This window comes from Gymnoscopelus braueri (genome assembly GCF_963280865.1).
Source record: "Gymnoscopelus braueri genome assembly, chromosome: 6".
NCBI lineage: Eukaryota > Metazoa > Chordata > Actinopteri > Myctophiformes > Myctophidae > Gymnoscopelus > Gymnoscopelus braueri.
In genome coordinates this window covers 21,221,712-21,249,049 of record NC_137607.1, presented here as the reverse complement: position 1 = coordinate 21,249,049, position 27,338 = coordinate 21,221,712, and the positions used below count along the sequence as shown (strand labels likewise).

Genomic DNA, 27,338 nt, shown 5'->3' with positions numbered 1-27,338 from the left:
GGCGCCACACCCCCCCCTACCAAGGATGGTGGAACAGCCATAACAAATGAACTCTCTGATAACTCGGAAACAAAAACAAAAGCTGATGACAGCCTGGAGGAGATTGTCGACTCTGATGACAGCCTGGAGGAGATTGTCGACTCTGCAGCCACGGTCTGCAGAGGGGAGGGATGGACTCTCGATGAGAGGGAGGGATGGACTCTCGATGAGGAAGATCAACCAACTCTATCACCTTCCTCCTCCTCATCATCATCTTTTTCCCTGTCCCCAATACCCCTTCTGGAGTTCACCAGTAGCATGAACGACTTGATTAAAGAGGGGACTAGAATCACCCCCCAAATCAAACGCCAGGCCCCACAACCATCAACCGTGCCCTGCCCCCCAACCATCCCCCCTCGACGGTTGACGCTGTTGGCACTAGCGATACAGAGGCGCAAGATCAGGAACGAAGAACGTGAAGAACAGCGCAAGAATTGTCCCTACGAATTGTCCCTACGTCTAGAGAATACATTTGACTGCTGAGATAGGCAGGGTCCATTATGCATAGCCAAAATCATGTCTGGGCCCAAGGCTATTTCAGTTAGCCTTGTTGAAAACAAGGTTTACAATATTCCCACTGTTATCTCAAATAGAGCCTCCGGGACAAGGAGTGACTTTAAACACTCTGCAAATATAGCAAATTTAACACGCATTCCCTGTAGAGGCAACAGCCAGATAGTTGAATGCCTGAAGCTAAACCTGGCCCTATTTAACATCAGGTCACTTAATGACAAGTCTTCCTCTGTAAATGATATCATCTGTAAAGAGAAACTAGATATTATCTTTTTAACAGAAACTTGGCTTGGATCTGATGGAGCGGTGCCCCTAGCTGCAGCATGCCCACCAAAGTACAGTTTCATTCACTCAGGACGTGAGGGAAAAAGAGGAGGTGGTCTGGCGAATATCTTTTCTGACACTTTAAAATTCAAACCTCTGCCAAACCTCGGCAGTTTTAAATCATTTGAATACCAGGCCACCATATTGGAGAGTCAATCCTCTGTGCTTATGATTAGTATGTATCGACCTCCAAAGTGCAGCAAAGCCTTATTTCTAACAGAAATATCAGAACTTTTATCTATCTGTTCCACTAATTATGACAGAACTCTGATTACTGGAGATGCTAATCTACATGTTGACATTGTTTCGGATGTTGTGGCTATGGGTTTCCTACAGTTACTGCACAACTTTGACTTTATTCAACATGTTGTTGGGCCAACACATAAACATGGCCATACCCTGGACTTGGTGATCACTAAAGGTTTGAATATCACTGTTGACAGTATTATTGATAAGCCCGAACTAACAGACCACTATTTATTGTGTTTTAATATGACTGTCTCTGATCTAGGGAAAAACAATACAGAATATACTATAAAAAAACGTTTTTTTAGCTCATCTGCAGCAAACGAGTTTCCTCGTCATCTGGCGTGTGTGCAGGTGCCCCCCCTACTTGATGCTCCCTCAGTGAATGATATGGTTCAACATTTTAATCTCAAATTAGAGTCAGCTCTCGACATAGTGGCTCCTATGAAAACTAAAAAGAAACTTAACTCTAGAGTAACACCCTGGATCGACACGCACATGCGCTCACTCAAGAAAGAATGTCGTAAAGCTGAGCGAATTTGGAGAAAAAACAAACTCACTGTCCACCTAGAGATCTTTAAGAAGTCAACAGTGGCCTATAACAAAGCACTGCGCTTGGCAAGGCAGGCATATTTTTCACGCATTATCAATGACAACAAGCAAAATGCCAGAGTCTTATTCTCTACCATTGAACATCTCTTAAACCCCCCCCAGGCTTACAAGGAGTCGCTCCCTGCTTCTAAAGCTAAGTGTGATGAGTTCGCATCCTTTTTTGAAAACAAAATTTTTAGCATTCGAGCTGGTATTATAAATGCTGCTGCTAGCACTGCAAATGCGGCAAATGGTGCATGGTGCAAAAATGTAGATCCCTCCAGAGGAAGCCTAATATCATTCTGCGCAATTAATGAAGAGGAACTCCGTAAAACTATATCACAGATGACATCATCATCTTGCTCACTGGATGTAGTACCCACCCCGTTTCTCAAAGAGGTTTTAGACAGTGTTATTGGAGATATCCTAAGAATTGTAAACAGCTCTCTACTTTCAGGCGTCTTTCCAGACTCACTGAAAACGGCTGTAGTCAGGCCGCTACTCAAGAAACACAACCTTGATCCATTGGTGCTGGGTAATTATAGACCAATCTCAAATCTGCCATTTTTGGGCAAGGTCTTAGAAAAAACTATCTTTCATCAACTGGATGTGTTCCTACAGAACAATAAGGTTCATAACAAATTCCAATCTGGCTTCAGGAAAGGTCATAGTACAGAAACAGCACTTGTAAAAGTAATTAATGATCTAAGGGTGTCCGCTGACGACAAAAATGTATCTGTTCTCCTACTTCTTGACTTAACCGCTGCTTTTGATACGATTGATCACACAATTCTACTACAACGTTTGGAGTACTGGATTGGTTTGTCAGGCACAGCCTTGTCTTGGTTTCACTCTTACCTAACAGGCAGAAGCTATTTTGTCAGTCTAGCTAACTTTGACTCAGACAAACACAACATCTGTTCTGGTATTCCACAGGGCTCAATTCTGGGTCCCTTATTGTTCTCCCTGTATATACTACCGCTGGGAGAACTCATCGCCGATCACGGAGTGAACTTCCATTTCTATGCTGATGATACCCAGCTGTATCTTTCAGTAGCTCCAGACGACCCCTGCGCTCTAGACCCATTGTTGACCTGTCTGTCCAGTATAAAATGCTGGATGAGTGAGAACTTTCTTAAGCTAAATGAGGATAAAACAGAAGTTCTCATAATTGGCTCCAGTGAGCAGAGAGAATCAATAACAAGTAGACTTGGTAACCTGGCTGTAGAAAGTAACACCACAGTAAAGAACCTGGGGGTGATTATCGATTCTGAATTGAATTTCAATACACACATTAATCATGTCACCAAGATTGCTTTCTTTCATCTTAGAAATATTGCGCGAATTAGAGACTATCTGTCGTTAGACGATGCAAAGACGCTGATCCACGCTTTTGTTTTCTCTCGGCTTGATTACTGCAACGCACTCTACTCTGGCCTGCCAAAGAAAACAACTGACAGATTACAACTTGTTCAAAATGCGGCAGCCAGAATTTTAACTAAAACCAGGATGAGAGAACATATCACTCCAGTTCTTGCTTCACTACACTGGCTCCCGGTTGTTTTTAGGATTGATTTTAAAATTCTTTTAATAGTTTATAAAGCTCTAAATGGTCTGGCACCTACCTACCTCTCTGACTGCCTAGAGAGATATGTTCCAAACCGGGCCCTCAGGTCTTCAAGTGCTGACCTGCTCGAGGTGCCTACAATGACATATAAAAAATACGGTGAAGCAGCATTCTGCTTTTACGGACCGACAGTGTGGAATAAACTCCCATTACACCTAAGACAGGCAGCCTCTGTCGATAGCTTTAAAGCACAGCTCAAGACCTATTACTTCACTCTTGCTTTTAGCTGATTCTTTGGTTGATTTTTAATTCCTCACTGTATTCCCTATTTTAATGTTGTTTTATGCCTTTGCTTTTATTTTATTTTATTTTATCTTTGTTTGCTTTATTGTTAAATTGGTTCTAACTGTAATTGTATTATTGCTCTGTAAAGCACTTTGAGCTGCATTTCATGTCATGAAAGGTGCTATACAAATAAAGTTTATTATTATTATTATTATTATATGGTTTGAGCCCGCCTGAGGGGAGGCTGATGAATGGGGGGGTGTCCGGGGTGTGTGAGGGGTTTCCTGTAATGTTAGACACCCGTTTGTGGAGACGGCTCGAGTGGATGTCGCTCAGCTTTGTGAGCTGCAGGTCTTTCCTGTCTGCTGCTTTGCAACTGTAGTGTTCCAAGCTGTACAGCAGTATACACCAGGATGCTATCAATAGTACAGCAGAAGGTGATTTTGGGGGCAGTGTTGATTTTGGCAGCAAATTTTGATTTAGTTTTAGTCATAGTCTTTTGAAAAAAAATCCATTTCGCTTTAGTCATCTGAAATGTTTTAGTTTTTGTGTAGTTTCGACTAAATATCATAAGATTATGGTCGACTAAATCTACAGTTGATTTAGTCGACTAAAATGTATTTTGGCGGGCCTTGATCAGGCATTACGGCGGTAATGCCTGATTTTACACTTGGTTGCATGCTGAAAATAGCCGATCTACAAGCTCACAGCGCGTCGCAGCGTGACACGTCGTGAGTTTGTAGATCTGCTATTTTCAGAGCGCAATACCCGAGGCCCAGGGCAACCAAACATAAAATGACTTGTCTTTTAGTTCTACTGGATCTCTTCTCCACGAGTCCCTCCCTAACATTTTAGTCTAGTTTTGATTTGTTGACAAAATCGTCACTATATTTAGTCTTAGTTTTAGTCATCGTAGCTTAGTTTTTATTTCGTTTTCGTCAGTGAAAAAAGGTAGTCGACGAAAAGAATTTTGTCATGGTTTTAGTCGACGAAATAGACACTGTTTGGGGGGAATCTGTTGCGCCTCATCATGGTCCTCCAGGACAAAGCGGTGTTGCTGGGCGGCCTTCTTGACCGTGGGTGGGAGGTGTTGAGGCTCCAGGTCAGGTCCTGAGATACGTATAGTGTGTGGACTCCCAGGAACTTTAAACTAGCAATCCGCTCAGCACCTATCCTCCCCATTGATGCACAGTCCAATGTGATGCTTTCTTTATTTTGTTTGTGTGTGTGTGTGTGTTGCGGTTCAGGTCATTATCCTTATACCAAGCAGCAGTGTCTGGACCTCCTCCCTGTAGGCTATTTTGTTATTACTGGATATCAGACCTACTGATCGCTTTGTCCGTGAATTTGATCAACCACTTACGCCCTTGATACTTAGTTTACCGGGGTCCCCCGGGGGTCTATTAATTGGCCCCCTCCTTTTTCCCCTCATCTTAAATAGCTGATCTGCTGTTTTCGCCAAATATTCACCTATTTATTACTGAATATTCACCTATTATGACATCATGCCCAGAACAGGGACGCAAGGGTTCATGTGGGCATAGTGTTGGAGCTGTGGGTCGGTGTGCAGTCGTAGGTTTGTCAGAAAGTCCTTGATCCACAGACAGAGAGTATAGTTTCTAGACTTCTGTCTGCAGTTTGTTGACTGGTTGGTTCGGGTTAAAGGAGTTAAATGGCGAGCTGAATCTAACAAACAGCATCCTGATGTAGGTGTTGGGGTTTTCTAGGTGGGTGAGTTGTGTGTATAGTGCTAACAAAATGGCCTTGTCTGTGGATCTGTTGGCCTTGTGCAAACTGCTGTTGGTCCGGATTGGAGGGGATCATGCAGGCCTCGATGTGGGCCAACACCAGTCTCTCAAAGCATTATATGATTACTGGCGTGAGAGCAACCGGCCGGTAATCATGGGGTCTTGGGTATATGTCGGGATGGTGGTCATTTTCAGACTGGTAGGGACTGTGGCTTGTTGCAGTGACTGACAGGTTGTAAATGTTTGAAACCTCCAGCAAGCTGGTCGACACTTCAGTGCATCATGGCCTGGAGGAGGATCAGTGTCAATGTCATGCCTAATTTATGCTCCATCATACAATGATGTCACACACACCGAAAATAACAGCTATGCAAACTCACAACGCATCACATTCGTGGAACGTTGTGAACATCGCCATGTGACAAAGTATAAATCAGGCTTTATGTACTCTAGATCTAGAACTTGCTAGACCTGATAGGGCTGGGGAGTGAGTGGCTGGTCGCGCTCTGGTAAGATGGTGATTATGGCTGGACCATTGTTGGAGCTGTCCTCTGCTATATATACAATACAGTGACAGCAACCTTTTGTTTGGCCATGGTGGTAAATATCTGTTTGCACACCTGTTCATAGACTATGCTTTTTATTTATTTATTTATTTGACAGGGACAATGCACATTAATTAACGTTAATTAAAATGTTAAATGTGCCAGAGTTACAGTATAGCCAGGGTCGAATAATGTGCAGTTGCAGTCCCTGGCCAGAACCTAGAAATTATCTATTGATTGTGGTGTGTCATTTAATTAGCCGTGGACTCATTCTAGAGTCTGACTGTTGTTCCTTTGGTGTGATGAGGCATTAGTGCCCTTGACAAATGTCAAGTCTGCCAACTGATGTATTTAGACTTTTTTAGACAACTTTATTTCAACATATCTATCCACCAGCAGCCGCTTAATTTGTGTCATCATAATATGTAATAACATATTTCTTACCTCTTGTTTCAAGGTTGTTTTGTTGTTGATCATGAAACCAATAGCATTTACATTTTACAGTATAAAATCAGCAAAATAATTAGCAGCATCCTGAATTACCTTTGATAGATTGTGTGTGTGTGTGTGCGCGCGCGCGTGTGTGTGTGTACGTGTGTGTGTGTGTGTGTGTGTGTGTGTGTGTGTGTGTGTGTGTGTGTGTGTGTGTGTGTGTGTGTGTGTGTGTGTGTGTGTGTGTGTGTGTGTGTGTGTGTGTGTGTGTGTGTGTGTGTTTTAAGTAAAGTTTTGATATTTGTATCGCTGTTGGGACAAGGATGTGCGTGTCTGTTATAAGTGTATTTTCTCTGTATGATGTTTGCCCAGTAAAGTCACAAAAACTCTGAGTTGCTTTCAACTGTTTAGTAAGTTAACACTAGACAGTGTATTGAAAGGTACACTATAACATCCTAATACTCAATATTTAATACTTTAATGCGAAAATCTCAGAGATTGAAAATATTTTTTCATAGCTATAGCCAAGGTTTGATATCACAGGATAAGCATTATTTAGTAAATTCACACATTATTTACATACCTCAGTTTGAGAAAAGTCAGAGAGGTTAGATATTGCACATAATTGCAAAGAGAGAGAGAGAGAGAGAGAGAGAGAGAGAGAGAGAGAGAGAGAGAGAGAGAGAGAGAGAGAGAGAGAGAGAGAGAGAGAGAGGTCTGCAGTGTCTATCTTGTTTTTTAGGGAAGGCTTTGGCAACATAACATAGAATTGTCCAGTAGCCTATATGTAGTAGATGAAACCACCAATTTCTCCAGAATAATTTAGGGGCCTATTTTAATCTTACTGTGTGACATTGTTTTGGTAGCAGTTTAGCAAAGATAGCAGTTTGAACAAGTCAAGCTACTTGAGTAATATTTTGTACTTTAGGTTAAAAAGTAATACAAAAATTCTGGTAATTATTGCTATAGAGTTTTGTTTAGTGTTATTGTAACAAGGGTCTCCTCATCTCTCCAGCTCTTTAGTAAACAGAAAATGAATTTCAGGTGTGTTACAAATGTCATCCAAACAGTGGGGATGAATGATGAACTGATGAAGATCACTGATGAACATTTAGCCTACTGCACCTTTAATTTGTCACAGTTTTCAAATACTCATAACAATGTCATTTTGTTCACTTCACTGATTATCTTATTCATTCATATACATTTATTTTGTTATCCATTGGGAATAATAAGGACATTCCTTTCTTCCTAATTTAAAACAAAAACAAAACCATTCAAACAACAAACGTTGACATAAAGAATACAGTGATGTGAAATGTTTGAACCACTAGAGGGCGTCAAAGAGCTGTACTTGACTCGCTGTCAGGTGCATTTCATTTTCAACTTGGTGTTGCGTAGTAGGCCTAATTCAAATACTATATCACCTTGTGATACAATATGATCTCTTCATATGTTGCATAGAAACCTTACTTACTCAAATGTTTTATTCAAAGGACTATTAATTAATGTCACAGGAGTTGTTGCCATAGTAATCAATAAACAACAGCTTTATGAAATGACCAGCATGAACTTGGGACACATCTTGGTCAATCAAATTAAATGGCCAACACTAGGCCTACGTGCTATAATGTGTACAGTATAGCCTACATTGTCAGATGGGGTCATATATAAGTATTTAACCCATTGTCTGCCAGTGAACAGTAGCATTTGTATAACTCTGCATAAGGGCCAGTGGTGGTGGAAAAAAAGTACTCAAATGTTTTACTTAAGTAAAAGTATCAATACTGCAATGCAGAAGTACTCTGTTTAAGTCCCGAATTAAAAATGTACTTGCGTAAAAGCATTGGCATCAAAATATACTTAAAGTACCAAAAGTAAAAGTATACTAAAATGTTTGAAAATAGCATCGATGCGATTTTCAAAAAGCCTAGGTATAAAATAGGGCTAAAGTGGTTAATGTATGTTTTATAATGTATAATTTATATCTGCAAAGTAACTAGTGACTAATGTTTTCAAATAATTGTGCTGGAGTAAAAGTATAATATTTGCCTCTGTGATGTAGTGGAGTAGAAGACAATAGACAATTGGAAATACTCTAGTAAAGTAAAATAACTTAAAAATTGTACTTAAGTACAGTACTTGGGTAAATGTACTTGGTTACTTTACACCACTGATAAGGGCAGTGGTGTAAAGTAACTAAGTAAGTACATGTACTCAAGTACTGTACAGTACAATTTGTGGGATTTATTTACAGCTAGCCTATGTGCAGGGCCGGATACAGGAATTTTTAATTGGGGGGGCAATAGGAAATAGTGAGGAAATAGTGAGAAAGCATTATTTTACACCTTGGCTATACAAAAATAGCAGATATACAAGCTCATAGCGCGGCAGATATACAAGCTCATAGCGCGGCACCGAGTGCCGCGCTACGAGCTTGTAGATCTGCTATTTTTGAAATGTTTTGAAAATATGTGCAAATCTGCAAATATATATTGTTTTAAAGCAAACAAACGCAAATCTTTGGGGGGCAGTCAGGGCATTTGGGGGGGCATTGCCCCCCCTTGCCTATGCCTAGATCCGGCCCTGCCTATGTGGCTGCAGTGATTTCCTCCCAGCTCAATATAGCCTATATACTATACTGTACCCTACCTGCATGGCTTCTACTAGGCTAGGATTCTATACCACATGGAACAACCTTGAAAATGACTGAGACTGAAAGTTTGCATTCTGTCTGCTGACTCTATGGAATAATAAACTGAATTAAGTAGCATTTACATTTGGGCTTCATGCATGTGCAGTGCATTCCTACCATATCAGATTTAACTATAAAATACAATTTAAGACCCATTATATTGTTACTAAAACATGCATGGGCGTCAATGAGGGAAAACCTCTTTCAAAGTTAGCTTTGGGAAGTGTTTTCATCCAGCAGGGTCACACAAATCCATGGGTGGTAAAAGTACTCAAATGTTTTACTTAGATAAAAGTATCAATACTGCAATGTATAGTCTGTTAAAAGTAAAAGTATTCAAGAATTCAAAACTTACTTGAGTAAAAGTACAAAAGTATTGGCATCAAAATATACTTAAAGTACCAACAAAGTACCCATTATGCAGAATGTCCCATTTCACAGGTTACAAATGTATACAAATGTTTTGAAAATAACAGATCTACAAGCAAGCTCACAACACATCGCGATGCGACACATTGTGAGCTTGGAGATCGGCTATTTTCAAATAGACAAATAAATAGGGCTGAAGTGATTAATGTATGTTTTGTAATAATAATCCAAATCTACAAAGTCACAAGTTTTCTAATAATTGTAGTGGAGTAAAAGGTACAATATTTGACTGAGATGTAGTGAAGTAAAAGTAAAAGCTCAAACCTGTACTTAAGTACATCTACTTAGTTACTTTCCACCTCTGGAGAAACCCCCAAAGATGAGCAAGGACTTCAGTTATTTAAAAAGTCATACATTATTATAAGATAAGAACATTGGTTTTATTGTTTCATCTGAGACTGCAAACCAGCCACCCTTTATCTGATACAGTTAGACCTTCAGGCAAGGCTGCGCGCACGCACGCGTGTGCGTGTGTGCGCGCGCGCAGTGCACGCTTGCACCTCCAGGGGGAGTCCCTATGCAGATTGAAGGAAGCTGAGTCAGCAATTGCTCTTCTTTTGTTCTAAGGCAGAGGCAGGCACACACACACACACACACACGCACACGCACACGCACACGCACACGCACACGCACACGCACGCGCACGCACACACACACACACACCACACACACACACACACACACACACACACACACACACACACACACACACACGCCATACATCACAGCATATTGTCCATTGTGTCTGTTATTAGCCGGTCAACTGGTCAGGTGAGGTGTATTACATACATACTGTTGATTCTGTCCACAATATTGCAATACACCATATATTACCATTGTATTATATTCTACTCTATTCAGTTTTACTCTTCTGTATGCCCTGTAGTGTATACCACCTGAACTGAACTGTACTGTACTTAGTTCTGCCATACTCAGCTTAATTAAACTCCTCTTTATTGTACCTGAAGCTACTTCTAAGGGGATGATAGCCTACAGATATAATTTAGAGGCAATTTAGTTAAGCAATTTTCTAAACAGCGATGGTGAAATACTGCAATGAGCTGTGCTATGGTGTATTGCACTCTGCCATAGCAAACTGCACAAGCAATAACAATTAACATAAATCAGGGGGAAATTGAATGCTTTCAAGTCCAAAAAGTTGAAAAGTCAACATTCAAAATAATTTTGGAATGTTCCATCAAGAACCTGCATAAACCATGGGATGTGGCTGTAGAGAGAGGAAAGTAGCATTACTATAATCCCTCCTCCTGGATAATTATTTTCTTTGAGAATTGCTACTATACAGAATTGTTTTCTAGCATATTTGTCCAATCTCTTTTCTAATCTTTTTCTTTTCTTTTCTTTTCTTTTCTTTTCTTTTCTTTTCTTTTCTTTTCTTTTCTTTTCTTTTCTTTTATTCTGGTGTGTGTGTGAGAGAGAGAGACGAGAGAGAGAGAGAGAGAGAGAGAGAGAGAGAGAGAGAGAGAGAGAGAAAAAAAAACTGGTGAAAACTTTATATCTCTATGATTTATGACGTTTATGACGTTTATGATTGGCTTGTTTTTGTTGTCCCCCTCCAATTATGAATTTTACTGTATGATATTTTTTTACTGTATGAATAAAACAAGTTACAAGGGTTCAATTCAATATCAATGAACTATTTGAAGTAAATAAATCTGAGATTGATAGAACATCTACCGTCTAATGAAATAGAAACAATCCAAGCCAGCGGTGGGGTGAATGTGCTCTGTCTCTGAGCTGGGCCTTTAGCAGTTGTTTTTAATGGCCGGCCCTGCTATCCACAGCAACAGTAATGGCCCAAAATGGGAAAATTACAGCCAGTTTGGCCTTGGTAAACACTCAGTAAAATGCTGCTCTGCTCAGAGGAGCTGGCACGCACTCTGACTGCTGGAAAGAAAGAAGCACTCCAATGTGGCCAGACTTTCCACACTACTTTTTTTCTTTTTCCACTATCATGTGACTTCAGTTGTGAATGTTCTATACCTTCTGATGTGTCTGCAGTTGGAAGAAATGAAAGGCATCCTTTTTTGTCGAATATAGATTTTAGAAAAATAATCGGGGGGAAAAAATACTAGTGCTTGGGCTACAGACAAGAGCCTGCGCACCAAAGGAGTTTCAAATGTTTTTGTCTGGGGTCTGACATCTTCCAAAACTGCCCCAAACTGATTTTCCATTTTGTTGTTTAGGTTAATGTCTTCAACGTGGAAAGCACTGTGGTGATTTGTACAGGCTACTGGGGCTGAGAGCAGTAATTTCTTGGATTATTGTATGTCATATCTGAGCACTATTTTTCTTCAAAAGACTGCAACCCCTAATTATCAATGTGCCTTATATTAGTGGGCTTGCCACATATGGTTGGGAGTCTAGGCATAACTTTGGCCTGTGGTTCTCCATTCTGGCCCTCGGGGACCGCTAGTAATGCTGGTTATATCAATAAGTTAAATGCATTCACCTAGTGTTATTCTAGCCGTCTAATGAGGGACTTCCTTCGACTTATCCTATAATAGATATTATAATAGATATTATATTCATGCACACATACAGATAGATAATATTTAGAAGCAGGAGCCATGCACATAGCACCTTCAACCACTTCAATGTGAAATATGACTAATGTACATGCTACTGTATTTCTTCCCTTACTTGCTATTGTTTATGTCTTTGTTACACTCATATATAAGATGTAACAATAAGAATCTTGAATAATGATACTAGCACTAAAGGTCCAGAGTAAGATACTGGTTTAGGCCTGATGTATATTTGAGGTTGCAAACAAACACCATTGATCAGTGAAGTTCCGTTCATAGACTACATGTCCCTTGCTCTTATGAATGAAGGCATAGCAGGACTCATATAGCCACTAGATGACCAACTATTCAAGATCTGTCTTCATGTTACTGGTAAAGAATGAATGTATTGTGTAACAATTAGCCTGAAACATATAGTAGTATATTCATGGGGGAGCTTCTTTGTGGCACTCAGCATGTGATGACAGGAGTCCAGACTTGCTTTCCTCACTTGAACCCAATTGGTTTCTTTGTGGGTGCCTGAAGCATTTGGGTGTCAGGTAAACGATTGCACAAGCATTTGGCTTTGAAAAGAGCAATTGTTCCACTCAGTCTTGAAATTCCACATAAGTAAAAAAACGAATAAAATAAAAAACATTTTTCACCGCAAAATATGTCTCATATTTTGCAATGCGTAGGCCTTTATATTAGCTGCATGGGAGCATTGGGCATCCATCTCCTCTGGGCCAGGAAACAAGAAGATCAAATTAGAGGGATCCTCTGTAATCGACAATAGCTAATTTCCTGGATTCCTCCTGGCAGTTGCTGTTTTCTCCTGGATTCCAGGGGTCTGCTTATAGAGAAGACAGATGTGATCAGTGTGGATGGAATTGGTGTCCAACCTTTCCAACTCTAAATAGGGCAATGTCTCAAAATTAATGTGATTCCAGACAGCACAGTATGTGGGCCAAAGTAGTCCCTCTTGGATGGATCTGTGGTATACTTAGTATGCAGATGTGTAGCTCTTTTTGGACCTTGTTGGTGCAGCATTGGATGACAGGGCATAGATGCAGCTCAGGATGCAGAATGATGAGCAATTATTCAGCGGTGAATGAGTCGAGTGACGATAGAGTCGCCATTGTAAAAAAGGAACAAAAGTTATTTGTTGTTTTTACAGATTCAGGGTGTTGCTTAGTTACCTTTCCAGAGTAGCTATATGAGTTACCAACTCCAATGCTGAAAAGGAAGTGTACAGGCTTACACCCAGGTAAGAGGCAGGTGTAGTGAAACAGCTGTGGGTGATGACACTCATGACCAAATCAGCTGTAAGAAAACTGTCACTGTCCAAGGTGCTAAAGTCTGCTCTTGGGCCAAAGCGTCACAGGTTTTAACACATCAAATTAGAGTCTTGATTCTTTGGCTTTGGGGAACAACTTGTTCATATACACACATTAGATGAGGTATCTGATGAATATAATTTACTCTATAAGCATGAGCTATACTTAAAATATGTAAATAAGTTCAATTCAAAGATGACCAGCAAGTTAAATATCTATGTTGAAAAGAAATAGTGTTGCATTCTATTCCGTTCATTTGAGTTTGCTGTTATGTTATAGATTCGTCCTACAATACACATACATTTCTAATAATTTCCCATAATTTTGCGATTAAAAACAATGAAGTTGCCCACCAGGTTGTGGGTTTGCATCCACCGTGGTGCATACGGCTTTGTCGAGCGTCTACACGAACACAATTGGCCCGTGTTCGGGGGAGGGAAGCTGGACGGGGTGGGTGATATCGGTCATTGCACGTACTCCTACGGGCTGGGGCGGCAACTGTCAGCGGGGAGTGTTGGGCGGGAGGAGTAGAACGAAGGCTCTACGTCCTCCCGGTGGAGGCTCCTCACTGGCAGGTGAGTCAGTAGGATAAAATCGCAGTGACAACACAGAAATATGTGTGTGGAGGAATAAAATGGCATAACGACTAAATTGGGGAGAAAAAGGGGTAAAAAATTATTGTCTACTCTAAATAAATAAAAAATAAGAAAAACAAAACAAAATAAAGTTAACTATATTTGCAATGGTTTTAATGGGGTTTCGCACGTTTTAACAAGGTACCCTACAGTCTGGTCATAAACTCATATAATGTGTAATTTTGTCCCTGAAGGAGCCTTTTCCCATGGGTTCATCAATGGCTGAGCAGTTATAGAAGAAGAAAGAGGGGAGATGGGACAATAACTACTGGAGGAGAGAGGAAAGGGAGAGATGTGTGTGTGTGTGTGTGTGTGTGTGTGTGTGTGTGTGTGTGTGTGTGTGTGTGTGTGTGTGTGTGTGTGTGCGTGCGTGCGTGTGCGTGCGTGAGGCACAGAGGGAGGGCGGGAGAAGGTAAATGTAGTTGTACATTCTCTCTCCTGCCGCACCGCAGCCTACCGGCCTGGCGGCGCACCGCGCGGCGCGGGGGGGAACAACTCTACCGTGGAGCTCGAGAGACTCAGCGGCGGGACGTTTTCTGTGCTCTCGAGCGCCGCGGATTTACTCCTGCACGCGCACGATAAAAATGAATATGGAATGATAACAACCGACAGCACGAGATGGCCATCAGGCGGTGAAATCAGCTTTAACTTCCCCCGGTGGCGGCTCTGCTTCGACATGGTAGGAAAGGCTCTGCCTTTTATCAAAACAATCTGTTCCCGTTAACAATCTTTTGCTTCCTAACTGCCCCGTGTGTGTGTGGCTCCCGAAAGACGCAGTGCGAGGAAACAAGAGTAGCTACGCAGTTTAAAGTCGAATAGAAAACAGCAGGAGTTGCCCTGTTTATCAGCCCCCCCCCTCGCTCGTGCTCTCGCTCTCTCTCTCTCGCTCTCCCTCTCTCTCTCTCTTTCTCTCTCCGTCTCTCACCCGCAGACACATATTGTTAGTGTTTTCTGGTGGCGCGTGAGAAGCAAGAGAAAGCTATAGGTTACAAACGTAACCCCGGTTATTTGATTACGTGTCGGTGTGTGTGTCTATCGGCGCGTGCCGCCGCAGTGAAAGTTGTTGAGTTTTTTTTGGGGGGGGGGGCAAGGGGGAGGGGGGCTTTGCGGGAGGGAGCGCGTGCAGCTGCCTGTCTGTCTGCCTGCAGGCCCTGTCTGTCTGTCCGTTCGTCACGGGACGGGACGGACGGACGGGAGGGGGGGAGGCCAAGTTGAAGTTCAGTGCGAGCCTCCTGCCTCCCGTTTCCCCGGTCTGTGTGCAGTGTTGCCAAGTCTGCTTATTATAAGCGACTTTGGGCTTGTTTTTCTGGGAAGTTGCTTAGTTGTAAATATTGGTAGTTGCCGGTTGCGGTTTTTGGGGCTTGTTTCTAAAGTGTAGTTGCTTATTTGGGCTTGTTTAAACCAGTGGTTCTCAAACCTTTTCATGGCAAGGACTCCCATATTAATATGTATTTGTCCACAGACCCCCCCTCATCTAAAAATATTTTGTGCCAGGGACCCAAAATGTTCACCCCCAAGATTTTATTTTCAAATAGCCAATGTACATGTTTAAAGTGCTCATGATGTGGCCCATAGTCACTTCTTTTGAGCTTGTTTCCCTAGACCTGGTTGCTTATTTCTCTCCCAGAATCTGGCAACGCTGTTTGTGTGTCAGTCAGCAGAAAATGGCCGCAGTTTGGAGCCAGCGGGCTGAGTTAGAAGGCCAGGCCGGCAGAGGGCCCACTGTCCCGGGATCCAGACAGGGCAGAGAGCCGCTATTGGACAACAAACACAGACTGATCCAGCAACTGGAGGAGGAAGACAGACTGTTAGCAGGGACTGTTAGCCCCCCCTGAACAAGTCTTCTGAATGTATACACAGCATTAGGCCTAGCTATTGTAGCCCTAATGGGAACAGACAGAGAGATATTACTATTCAAGTCCTGAACTGACCTACTTGGCAGCAGCTCTAATAGACTGATACTATGGAATTTCCTCCTGAATAACACTTTTGATGTCATGGGAAGAACAACATTTGACCATGCCAGATCTCTCCCATCCCATGATGGGATGGGAGAGATCTGGCATGCATGGTCAAATATTATTCTATCATCACCATCACTTAAATTAGATTGTTGTCTATTAGACTATATAGCCTTAGCTGTGAGAATATAACATTTTGTGGCCTAATAATGTTCTTGTGATCAAACTTTTGCAGTAAAGCTTGCATTATTAATACATTGAAATATTTGTTTGTTTTTCTGGCTGTTCCTTTATGATGATATATGCACACGGTTTTGATTAAACCAATCAATAATTTGGTCTGCCCTGGAATTGTAGACAGGCAATGATACAGTGTATGAGCAGGCAGGCACGAGCACACACACGCGCGCACACACACACACACACACGCACGCACGCACGCACGCACGCACGCACACACACACACACACACACACACACACACACACACACACACACACACACACACACACACACACACACACACACACACACACACACACACACACACACACACACACACACACACACACACACACACACACACAAACAGAGAGAGAGAGAGAAGCATATGTCTATACACCCTTTTCTATTGATCAGAACTGGTATAACTTCATTTAAAATATGACATACAGTGAAGTTCAAACAACATATGCCATTTTAAAAGACCTCCATAGATTTAGTCAGTTTAACATGGCTATAGAATAAGAGCATCACGGGCTATGCTATAGCCTTACCCCATGACAGATTATTGGTTGTCATAATGTTAATAAAATGTCATGGTTATGATAATCACACAGGTTTTCTTTGTGTGGAGATTAACCTAATGAATTGGCAGGAAATGGATCAAATTAAATTGCAATTGAATAATTGAATAATCGGTTTAGTGTATAATTTCATTCATGGAAAAAAATTAAAAGTGCAGTTCTGTCAGGCTCCACATAACTTACCGCCACGTGTAGCCTATAGCCTAATTATTTTACAGTCCAAATTAATAATCAGGAAAATTATCAGCAGATTATACACAATTGTGGAAATAATCGTTTAGTTGAAGCCCTAATTGTGGGTCTGTCTGTATACAGCTTGTTTGTGCAACCTATACATGTGTGCCTGTGTGGACAGTGGACTATCTTTTGTCTTTGTTTTGGATGAACTGCGGTGCTGTGTGTGTGTGTGTGTGTGTGTGTGTGTGTCTGATTAAATGACTTTTGGTTCAAGGATAGGAAACAGTAGTTTTCTTTATACTGCACCAGACGTCAAGCTCTAATCCACAGAGAAAGGATTTCAGCCTGGAGGCTGCGTGATGATGGGACCACAACCATCCTGCATGGGACTCTCTTGGACTGCTCGCTTGCTTGTCATGGGGACACAAACAATACTAATACTAATTAACTATAGTTCATTCTATAGGCCTTCAACAGGGGGTCCGGGTCGGGACCCCTAGGGGGTCCTCAAAGCTACTATAGGGGGTCCGCCAAATATTTGTGTGATAGGATTTTTTTTTTTACATTAACCACTTGAACCCATAGCATCCCTATTCTGAGGGGAACATTAGCCAAAAATAGCAGATCTACAAGCTCACAACGCCTCGGGCTGCTATCAGTGTGTCGTCCCACGTTTAGAGTGATATTAATCATGAAGCCCTATAGATTTCACATGCAGTGGAAAGTAACCAAGTACATTTAATCAAGTACTGTACTTAAGTACAATTTTGAGGTATTTTTTACTTTAGTGGAGTATTTCCAAATGTCTGTACTTTTACTTCTCCATTGCATCTCGGAGGCAAATATTGTACTTTTACTCCACTACAATTATTTGAACTCTTTAGTTACTAGTTACTTTGTAGATTTTGATTATTATTACAAAACAAAACATATATTAACCACTTCAGTCAGCCCTGTATACATTTCCATTTGAAAATAGCCGATATACAAGCTCACAATGCTTCACAGTGCGAAGCATTGTGAGCTTGTAGATCTGCTATTTTCCAAAGATTTTTATAAATTTGAAAACTTGTGAAATGGGACATTCTGCATAATGAGTATACTTTCTACTTTTGGTACTTTAAGTAGGCTACATTTTGAAACCAATACTTTTGCATTTTTGCTCAAGTAAATTTTGAATTCCTGACTTTTACTTGTAACAGAGTATTTCTGCATTGCAGTATTGATACTCTTACTTAAGTACAAAATGTGAGTACCTTTTCCACCACTGTCCATATTGAATGGCAGAATTAGCCTATACTGCCACAAATAAAAGTTTTAGATAACACTTTAAGTGTGCGAATGCATTCTACGCTTAATAGGCACAATTCTAGTCCTAGAATTTCTGCAAGCTTGTGTTTTTGAGCAATATATAATATCCTCTGAATTTTAAGATCGGACCGTATAACGCACCGATAATGTGCTGACAATGTAGCCTGTGTAGGCTATTATCAGTGGTGGGAAAAGTACTCAAATGTTTTACTTAAGTAAAAGTATCAATACTGCAGTGTAGAAATAATCTATTACAAGTAAAAAGTCAGATAATCAAAATTTATTTGAGTAAAAATACTAAAGTATTGCAATTTGGTATCAAAATGTACCTAAAGTACCACAAGTAGAAAGTAGGCTACTCATTATGCAGAATGTCCCGTTTCACAAGTTTTCAAATATAAAATGTAGAAATCCTTTGAAAATGGCAGATGTATAAGCTCACAATGCACGAGCATGCATGTGAGCTTGTAGATCTGCTATTTCAAATGCCCGAAGAAATGTATATAGGCTGGGCTGAAGTGGTCATTGTATGTTTTGTAATAACAATCTAAATCTACAAAATAACTAGTAACTACACCTTTCAAATAATTATAGCGGAGTAAAGAGTACAATATCTGCCTCTGAGATGTAATGGAGTAGAGGTAAAGTATTGAAATTTGGAAATACTCCAGTAAGTAAAAAAAAATACCGGAAAAAATGTACTTATAAGTACAGTACTTGGGTACATGTACTTAGTTACTTTACATACACCGCTGGCTATTATGAACCCGATTTGTGCAAATGAAAGTATATAACAGCTGCTGCTGCTTTAAGCCCAGTGTTTGGGATGGGCTGTGTTCATAACGTCATTCCATTCCTCCCTCCATAGATTCTCCCATTCCTTTATTCCTCTCCTCCTCCCTCTGATACTTCTTTCTATAAACGACACAGTTTGGTCGTGGCTCAACGTTTCTCCTCTGGTCGTATATATATATTCTCCTTTAAAGATTTAAAACCTATATTTCCAGTCAGAGAGTGTTTGTCTTTTTTTCTCTCTCCGCTGCGGGGATATTTTTCCTTCAGCCTGAACTGAACTTTTCTGGCGTGTCATCATTTGTGGAGTTCTAACGTTACGTTTCCTGCGTGGTGGTAGAGAGTCATCCAAGGAGACCTAGTGGTCTCTCCCTCTCTCTCTCTCTCTCTCTCCCTCTCTCTCACACACACACACTCACTCTCTCGGATTTCTTAAAAAGCACCAAATGGAGCGACTACTAGAGATCTGGCTCTCTACTTTGTAACCCGGGAGAGATGTCGCTACGAAGCTAAAAAAGACCTGTCGATATTATCCTTACCAACCCGTGAAGAGAGAGAATATGGATACTTTATATCCTTCCATCCAGGGATGTTGCTGCTGCCGCTGAAGTGAAGGCTGGTTTCACTCCGCTGCCCCGCACACAATATGATGTTTTCTCCCCTCTCGCTGTCTCAGGTAAAACAAACCCAACACGTTCTCACAGACCAGGCGTCAGTTATTGCCGCTCTGTCATTTTTAACTCCCCCAATGCGTCGCTATAGGACTACAAAAACTAAAAAAGCCACGCATTGGAGCTTCAAATACTACTCGAATCGAAAGATTGGATAGTTGGCATCACGGTCGGCTTACCTGGTAGCTAAACCTCAACCTCCCCCGTGATCGAATCCCACCGTGGGTACGACTTTTTTTTCTCCTTCTCTCTCAACTAATGTTGTGCATCTGTGTGCGTGTTGGCTAAGCGGTCTGTGGACGTAGGACTACTGGGGAAAGAACGGGACGGGAGTATAAGATCCGCCTGGCTCTCTCCGGGTTTTTTGAAGCGGGGTCTGGTCAAAACCAGGGCAGAACCAGGGCAGTTGTGGGTTCAGAAAGGGCGGGAGAAGAGCTGGCCGGGTGTCATCTAGTTATATTGGCAGGCATGGGGATTTGAATCAAGACCGTCTCTCGAGGGCTAGTGGTTCTCAACCTGTGGGTCGGGACCCACATGGGGTCGTCCCCACATGATTGTGTGGGCACAGTGGGGGTCCCCCCAGATGACAGTGACAAATGACAATTGAAGGACTTTTAAGACCTCTGTAATATCTCAAACAGAAAGAAAAGGAAAAGACCATTACTGCATCAAAAGTAAACAACAAACGATGCTATAAAAACTGGTCAAACATTGGCCAAGTTGTCAAATAATATATAGGGAAACATTGTGAATTTTAGCCAATCTGAAAGGTCACAGTGAGCTTGTAGATCAGCTATTTTCACAATATTTATCTGTGGAACAGAGTCAAACTAAATGTAATAATGCATAAACTCCTACAATTCCAAGTGCTTGTCAGTTGTCAGGGTGGGGGGTCCCCAGTTCAAATGCGATTATTTGGGGGGGGGGGGGTCGTGGCCTGAAAAAGGTTAGGTTATATTGGCAGGCAGGGATTTGAATCAAGACCGTCTCCTAGGGAACAGGCAAGGCAATATGAATCATGTTTCAGTAATGAAAGCGGTCTGAATATTTTTGAACTACCCTTTCCCACATCATTGGCTACATTGGACTGGATCGTGTTGTTTCTGTCATATAGTTATTTTATATTAATCAAGTACTTGAATATGGCTGAATTATGCCGAATGTACAGCAGTAACATCATTTTGATAGTATACAGCACAAGGGTAATTACGTTTTTAAATTACCATTAGTATAGTTTGTATCCAGACAGGCATGGAACTGGATAATATAATTATTTGACAACAAGAGGGAACAAGTGTGTGTGGGAGTTGTAGTTGTGATTCAATTGCTCATTTGTTGGAACTGGTTAAAAGAGTGTTTGATACTAGCAGACTATTGGCCTTTTATGATTTGTGGATTCTTGATGTGTGTGTGTGTGTGTGTGTGTGTGTGTGTGTGTGTGTGTGTGTGTGTGTGTGTGTGTGTGTGTGTGTGTGTGTGTGTGTGTGTGTGTGTGTGTGTGTGTGTGTGTGTGCATGCATGTGTTCATTTGTGTTTGCCTATTATCCAAGCTTATAAAACATGTTTGTTTTGTCATGCGTGGAGTGTGGACCCATTTTAAGGTGCTGTTGTTTGGGAGGCCAGGAGATCGACTATGTTTATGTTTGTGTTCTTGTGTTTTATCTAAACGTTATTATAGTCAGGAAGGATCCAAGTGATTGGCGGATAATGTAACAAACTTTACAAGCAAGCGAGTTGAGCCCATGATCTCACAGTGCATGGTATATTCTATAACCATAGAGCCGGTAAAGGCAACACAGACCAGAACTATACCAGCACGAATACCTGGCCTGGCAAAAATAAACAAATAATAAACAAATAATAATATCTTCCTTTTCTTTTCTTTTTGTCTTATTAGAATTTCAGTCTGACAGTCCCACTGAGTGACTTGTATAGGTTATAATGTCCAAATAGAGAATCTACCCCACCTGAAGAATGCTTATTATACATGAATCCATGTTGAGAGTGAATGACGCAGGCACAGACAGTCACAAATCAGGCAGTGGGTTGCACTGTGGCGCTGAACCCCTCGTAGTGCGATCGATAGGTACTGTAGCAGGTGGACATATAAGACACAGTGGTTTTGCATTCATGAAAATACTCGGTATAGGATGAACGCATATTTGTCTTTACATTCTTCTTTAACCCATTAAGACCTGAGGCCGATTCTACAAATGCCTTCTAAATCAGTAGTACTTTCAAGATTTTTAAAAAAATCCCCAAAATAGCAGATTTTTCAATAGCCAACGCAAAATCTAAACACAGATGCCTTCCCGGTTTTAATGGGTTAAATGTTGTCACTGTCAACGTTCCTCTTTAGACTTTTGGATAATGGCCTTTTGAGACTAAAACTATGTCAAATAAGTATTAGAATAAGTTAGGCTCCCCTATATGGCCAGTCCAGGTGGTGATGTCAGTGTCATGCGTAACACAGGAGCAGTCAGTCCTTCTCAAAATTAAAATGATACACATTTATTATTCACACATTTGGAAAGGGGAGATAAAACCCAGCTCAACCCATGTTTAGAGCATTTCATAAATCAAATGGGTCATTAATGGACCTATCCCCTGTCCTCTTTTATTTTTAGAGTTATATCTATGCATTCTCTGCATCTCCCAGCCCCTTCACATGCATATCTTATAAGGTGGTCTGTCAACAAGTTCCAGATCTGCAGTCAGTCGGGGATCCCAACTGCACACACATCCCAGAATGGCCCTACTAATCACAGGAGCAATATTTAGCTTATCAGTCAATGTATTGAATTAGCCATTAATTACATTCCGGCCCACCATCTAATGGCTTAGAAAAACATGCGCCTGTGGCCAGGCTCTGCCATATGAGACACCAAGACATCTCCTTGGCTCCTGCATACAGAATGTATACTGTATGTGTTCCGAGTAATATAGTATATATTTTGGGATTTGTAGAACACAACTGAAAATATTATTGTCAGTTATTTGAGTTATGACTTGTTTCCTAAAAGTAATAATTTCTCTCCCCCGTTTCTTTTGTTCTTTCTCACTCTGTCTCTCTGGACTAAATCGCTGATGTATTGAGTTCATGGACTGGGCCATTAACTCTTATTTCAGGTGGGCTGCATATCAGATACAGTAGTAGCTGCTGTCGTATTGCATCCTTGAGGGAGTTACTGCGCAGCTTACAGTGTGTTATTTTTCACCGCAACATGTGTTAACGATTTGCTAAAGACCAATGTTTGTGACGAAAGTGGACTGTTTCCACGATTTGTAAATCACTTGACCAAAGCAATAAATTCTCTAAAACCATCCATATACCGTCGTAGCCGGAGCTGCACACAAATATCATGTTGTAGTATATTATTACTGCAATATTAGTTTGTAGTTTCTGTTACAAAATATTGTTTTAAAGGCATGTAAGTGATATGTTTGTGTTAAGCGTTAAATACAGTATCTCTATATTCCCATAATCATTGCTGTAGAGTTTTTGTTCAGTAACAGCAGTGTTTCCCCTAGCCAGAAGCTGAAGGTGTGGGGGAGGATGCGAAAAGTTTTGGGTTCTCAAAATAGATATTTGTGCTCAAACACGAAGACGTAGTACATGTGCACAGTAATGAGCAGGAAAATATCTGTATAGTTTACATATGAATTGTCTCCAGACTTAGGAAAATATACTTTTATTAGACCAAGTAGTATAGACAAACTGTCATACATAACAAAAAAGACAGTGGTGGAGGAAGTACTCACACTTCTTACTTAACACATTACCTGCCAATCACGGATATGTGGTTGGCCCGCCACTGCTTAATGCATATAGGGGAAACACTGAACAGGGGTCTTCCCGTCTCTCCAACTCTTTAGTAAACAGAAAATATAAATTTTCGGTTTGGGATACGTGTTTCATCCAATCAGACTGGATACAGGATAAACAAGTGAAATTTGGAAGTGATGATCATGAAACAAAAGAATGAACACTATAAAATTCAAGCTGATTCTCTCCTGATTGGATTAAATTAGTGACCCACGTGAAAATGTAATTTATTTTTATTAAAGCGCTGGAGAGGGCCCAGACCGCTAACCTAAGCGGCAATGTAGCCTGACAGGCTGACAGCGCATCGCAGGTTCGAGTCCCGTTCCCGACAATCTTTGCTGCAGGTCTCTCCCCATCTCTCTCTCCCTGTTTCCTGTCTGTCTCTACTGTAAACTATACATTAAGGCCTAAAAAGCCCCCAAAAATATCTTTAAAGAGCTGGAGAGACAAGGATATGCCCCTGTTCCTCTGGCTAGGTGAGACATGACCTTTGACACGATAAATGTCTCAATAGAAGAGCAGGTAGACAAAATACAACCACCCCAATTGTATATGTCATATTGTATTAACATACTCTACCATACAGATTGGAAAATTAAATTGTATTAATAAAAAAAAGTTACATTGTGCCGCTTTAACCTTTTCACAAAAAACATTTGTTTTAACCAAAAAATATCACGTTCAGCACCCAATCTTTCACAATGTAATTGGGCCTACAGACAGTAGAACAGCCTGACGTGGTACCAAGTCAAATGCACATTGACTGTGAGCGCTGAAGCTTGTCACAACAGTTCCATTAACACCATGAGCAGCATGATGGAAAAAGATATAGGCTATAGAATGGACTGTTGGTGGGATAGACTTAAAGAGATTAAGTGCAATAAAAATAATTGTGTTCCCAACATCATTGAGACTTATAATTTGGTTTATCAATATTTGGCACAATAATCATTTGAACCAAGTCATGCAGCTAGATGTTGTCCCAGAGGATATGTTACTATATCTGTATGATCAAGAGATATCAGATACTAGAAATGTTGATTAGTGCAGCAGAGACAAAAGTGTTACTTAATCTGGCTTAATAATTTAGCTTAAGTCAACCATTTGGATGTTGAGGCCACTGGTCATTGTTTTATGACTACAGTAGAGCTGAATGTTAACTCACTGTCATTTCTTATAACAATTTAAACTTAAAAATGTTAAATACCGGTAGTTATTTCGTTGTGGGTTTGGATGCCTACTGACAAGTACTCAGTACCGTCGTCCCCTGAACACTCTGCTTTACTGTGTGCAGCTTGCGCAGTAGGCTTGTTCCATGGCAGTTGCAATGCATGCCTCTGCCATACTGTTACAGTACGATAGTATTTGCAATTTACATTAAGTTTTGTGAACAGTTTGGTTTGGTCAGGGTACAGAAGTGGCGTGCCTGGTATACATATACACAAACCTATTGCTGCCATACTCATTACCTTCCTCCAGTCCACCACATTGGTCCAGACAAGCTGTGTTCAATTGGTAAACCAAAAGGTGCAGATTCAGTTCCATATAATACACAATAAGCTTAGTGGACGTGTAGATTGTGCTTTTATATTTTATCTTTTTATTTTATCTTGTGGATACTCTAAATATTCCACATAAAAAAAAATGTAATCTGCTATGTGTATATAAAATAAACAACATAATAATGTTAGAAAGTTATCTTTCTTTTCTGTTTAGTTCATTCCGCAGGCCCTTTGTGGGAACAAGCACACAAGTGTCAGTTGGCTTCCCAAGGCTGAGAGTACCTAAGTGTTGCCAGGAAAATTGAGAATTTAAGTTATGGTCCTGTTCATTACAATTTGAGTTTTCTTTTCAACACACATACCTTATGTTCAGAGAACTTCTGCCCTGTATGAAATCCTGTGTAATTTGTTTTATTTCAACACAAGTAAGTTCAGAGAACTGCCCTGACATGTCCAATTTGTTTTTTAACACATAGGCCAGGCCAGTGGTTCCCAGCCTTTTCTGAATCGGGGCCCACTTGAAAATTCGGAAAGTGTTTGCGTCCCACCCATCTGACCACTTAACATGGCCTTATAGGCTGCTGTTTGGGCATTTTCAGAGCATGTTTATTTCAATGATCGATCAATCGATTGTGTCCCGGCTTGGATCAAAAGAACCAACAAAGTATACATTAAGTTCTTATTTATTGGAATCGCTGGATTTAAGCTATAAAGTAAGTACAGGCTTATTGTACAACTGGGCTCATGCTAACAACTGTCAACTATACTGTAGCTACAGTAATGGTAGCACCACGGCCAAGCTAACGCTAATACAAAGCTAACATCAAGGTAATCCTAACATACCCTGTGTTAAAACTACGCTACAGTACAATGCCTATTGGTTGGCATCAGCAGGCTAATGCTGAAACCATGCATGCTCCATCATGGTAATGCTAAAATCGTGCAAACATCATTTTGGTATAGGCTACAGATACCAAAATTTGTCTACAGAGAGTTGAAGGAGTTTTGAGGAGTTGTTTATTTGTGTCAAAAAAGTATAAAATGAGGACAAGGCTTTAAGTGGAGCAGCTCCCTCCAGCTTGACATGGGTCAGAATGACTGACAGGCCAGGCAGAAGGGGAGGGAGCACATTATACTGTAGGAAGGAAAGGACTGTCTTGGGGTCTTGGAGCTTTTCAGATCAGATTTCTGGCGAAGTTCATTTCTGAGTTCCACCCAGGCCTCTCAGCTTCATCAGACCACATGGTGAGATTCTTCTCTCTTCTTACCAAGTACTCTAAAAAAAAGGTGGAGTCTGCACTTTACCAATTTACTTCCAATGTATATACTGTTATATTCAAAAAAACAAGGCTACATGTGCTGACTCCACTTCTTTTAGTTTTTAGTTTTCTGTTTATAATAATGCTATGGCGGATGTCAAATAATCTCCCCCCCCCCCCCAGTTTTGATATGTTACTCTTTGTATTCAACCTCGCTCCATCCCTCCCTCTCCATCCGTCTATCCATCCATCACCGTAAAGCACGCCGTTCTTCCTGTCGTATATCGTAGTCCTCGTCTCAGTAAAATGATGTGATGTGCAATCCAGTCAAATAATAGTCATTCAAGGTGATATCTGTTTTATAAAACCTAAAAAGTAGCCTTTACCTAACCGTATATTTCGAAAATCAGTTACTATTGCTTTCTCTGTACTGATTTTTAGCTTTATCAACTCATGTGCATGACTGCAAAAAAAAAACCAAGACATTCGCTGTCATGTTTCTCAGGAAAGTGATTTATTCATCCATTGCTGCAATTCAGTGTTATGGTATTTATTGAAAGAAAATTGCTCTGGTACTCATTACTCAAATGTCAAGTTCGAGTCTCTCACTCTGAGCTTATTAACAAATACTAGCCCTCTGCCCATGTGGGGGGACACGCACAAACAGGACCTCATTTAGGTCCCACTCCGTAGCTTAAGAAACCATGTGTATGAGACACTATTTCTATTATGTTCTATGATGCCATCTGTTTTTATTGTATTTTGTTATATAAATTATTGTAAACTGATGCAGTGTCATGAAGTCACAAGATGCGTTGCTTTGTCAGTAATATATAAGTGAAATTAGTAGGAATGTGTCAGCAATGTCAGTGAAATTAATGTCAGTGAAATAATGCCAAAAAACTGAAGAAAAAAAAGCATTTTTGTGTTTGCTGATTGAGTGAAAAAACCCTAATAATTATAACAAAATAGTGATATAATCACCCAACCTGAATGCGGGAGTGGCTGTATATAGGTGCTGTATAGATGGACTATCCGTCTATCATGCTCTGAGCAGTAGGCTGGTGGCTACTCTCTCTTTCACTCACCGCAGAGCGTCTGCCACAAGGCTACGAGCCC

At 40.8% G+C, this 27,338-nt stretch overlaps 1 protein-coding gene across 7 annotated transcripts in view; it reads left to right on the top strand.

The window, feature by feature from the left end:
• The window catches only part of nfic (nuclear factor I/C), an 82,117-nt gene that overhangs the window by 5,094 nt on the left and 49,685 nt on the right, over nucleotides 1-27,338 (top strand). For 2 of the 7 annotated variants that reach the window (XM_080431864.1, XM_080431861.1), the window contains exon 1: nucleotides 19,048-19,637. The exons of 3 other annotated variants lie outside the window; for them this stretch is intronic. In XM_080431864.1, the coding sequence (XP_080287990.1) occupies nucleotides 19,608-19,637 (30 nt within the window). In that variant the 5' untranslated portion in view covers nucleotides 19,048-19,607. Of the gene's footprint in view, nucleotides 1-14,325; nucleotides 14,594-19,047; nucleotides 19,638-27,338 lie in introns of those variants that run through there. 2 more of the 7 variants (XM_080431860.1, XM_080431863.1) reach the window with 2 other exon arrangements.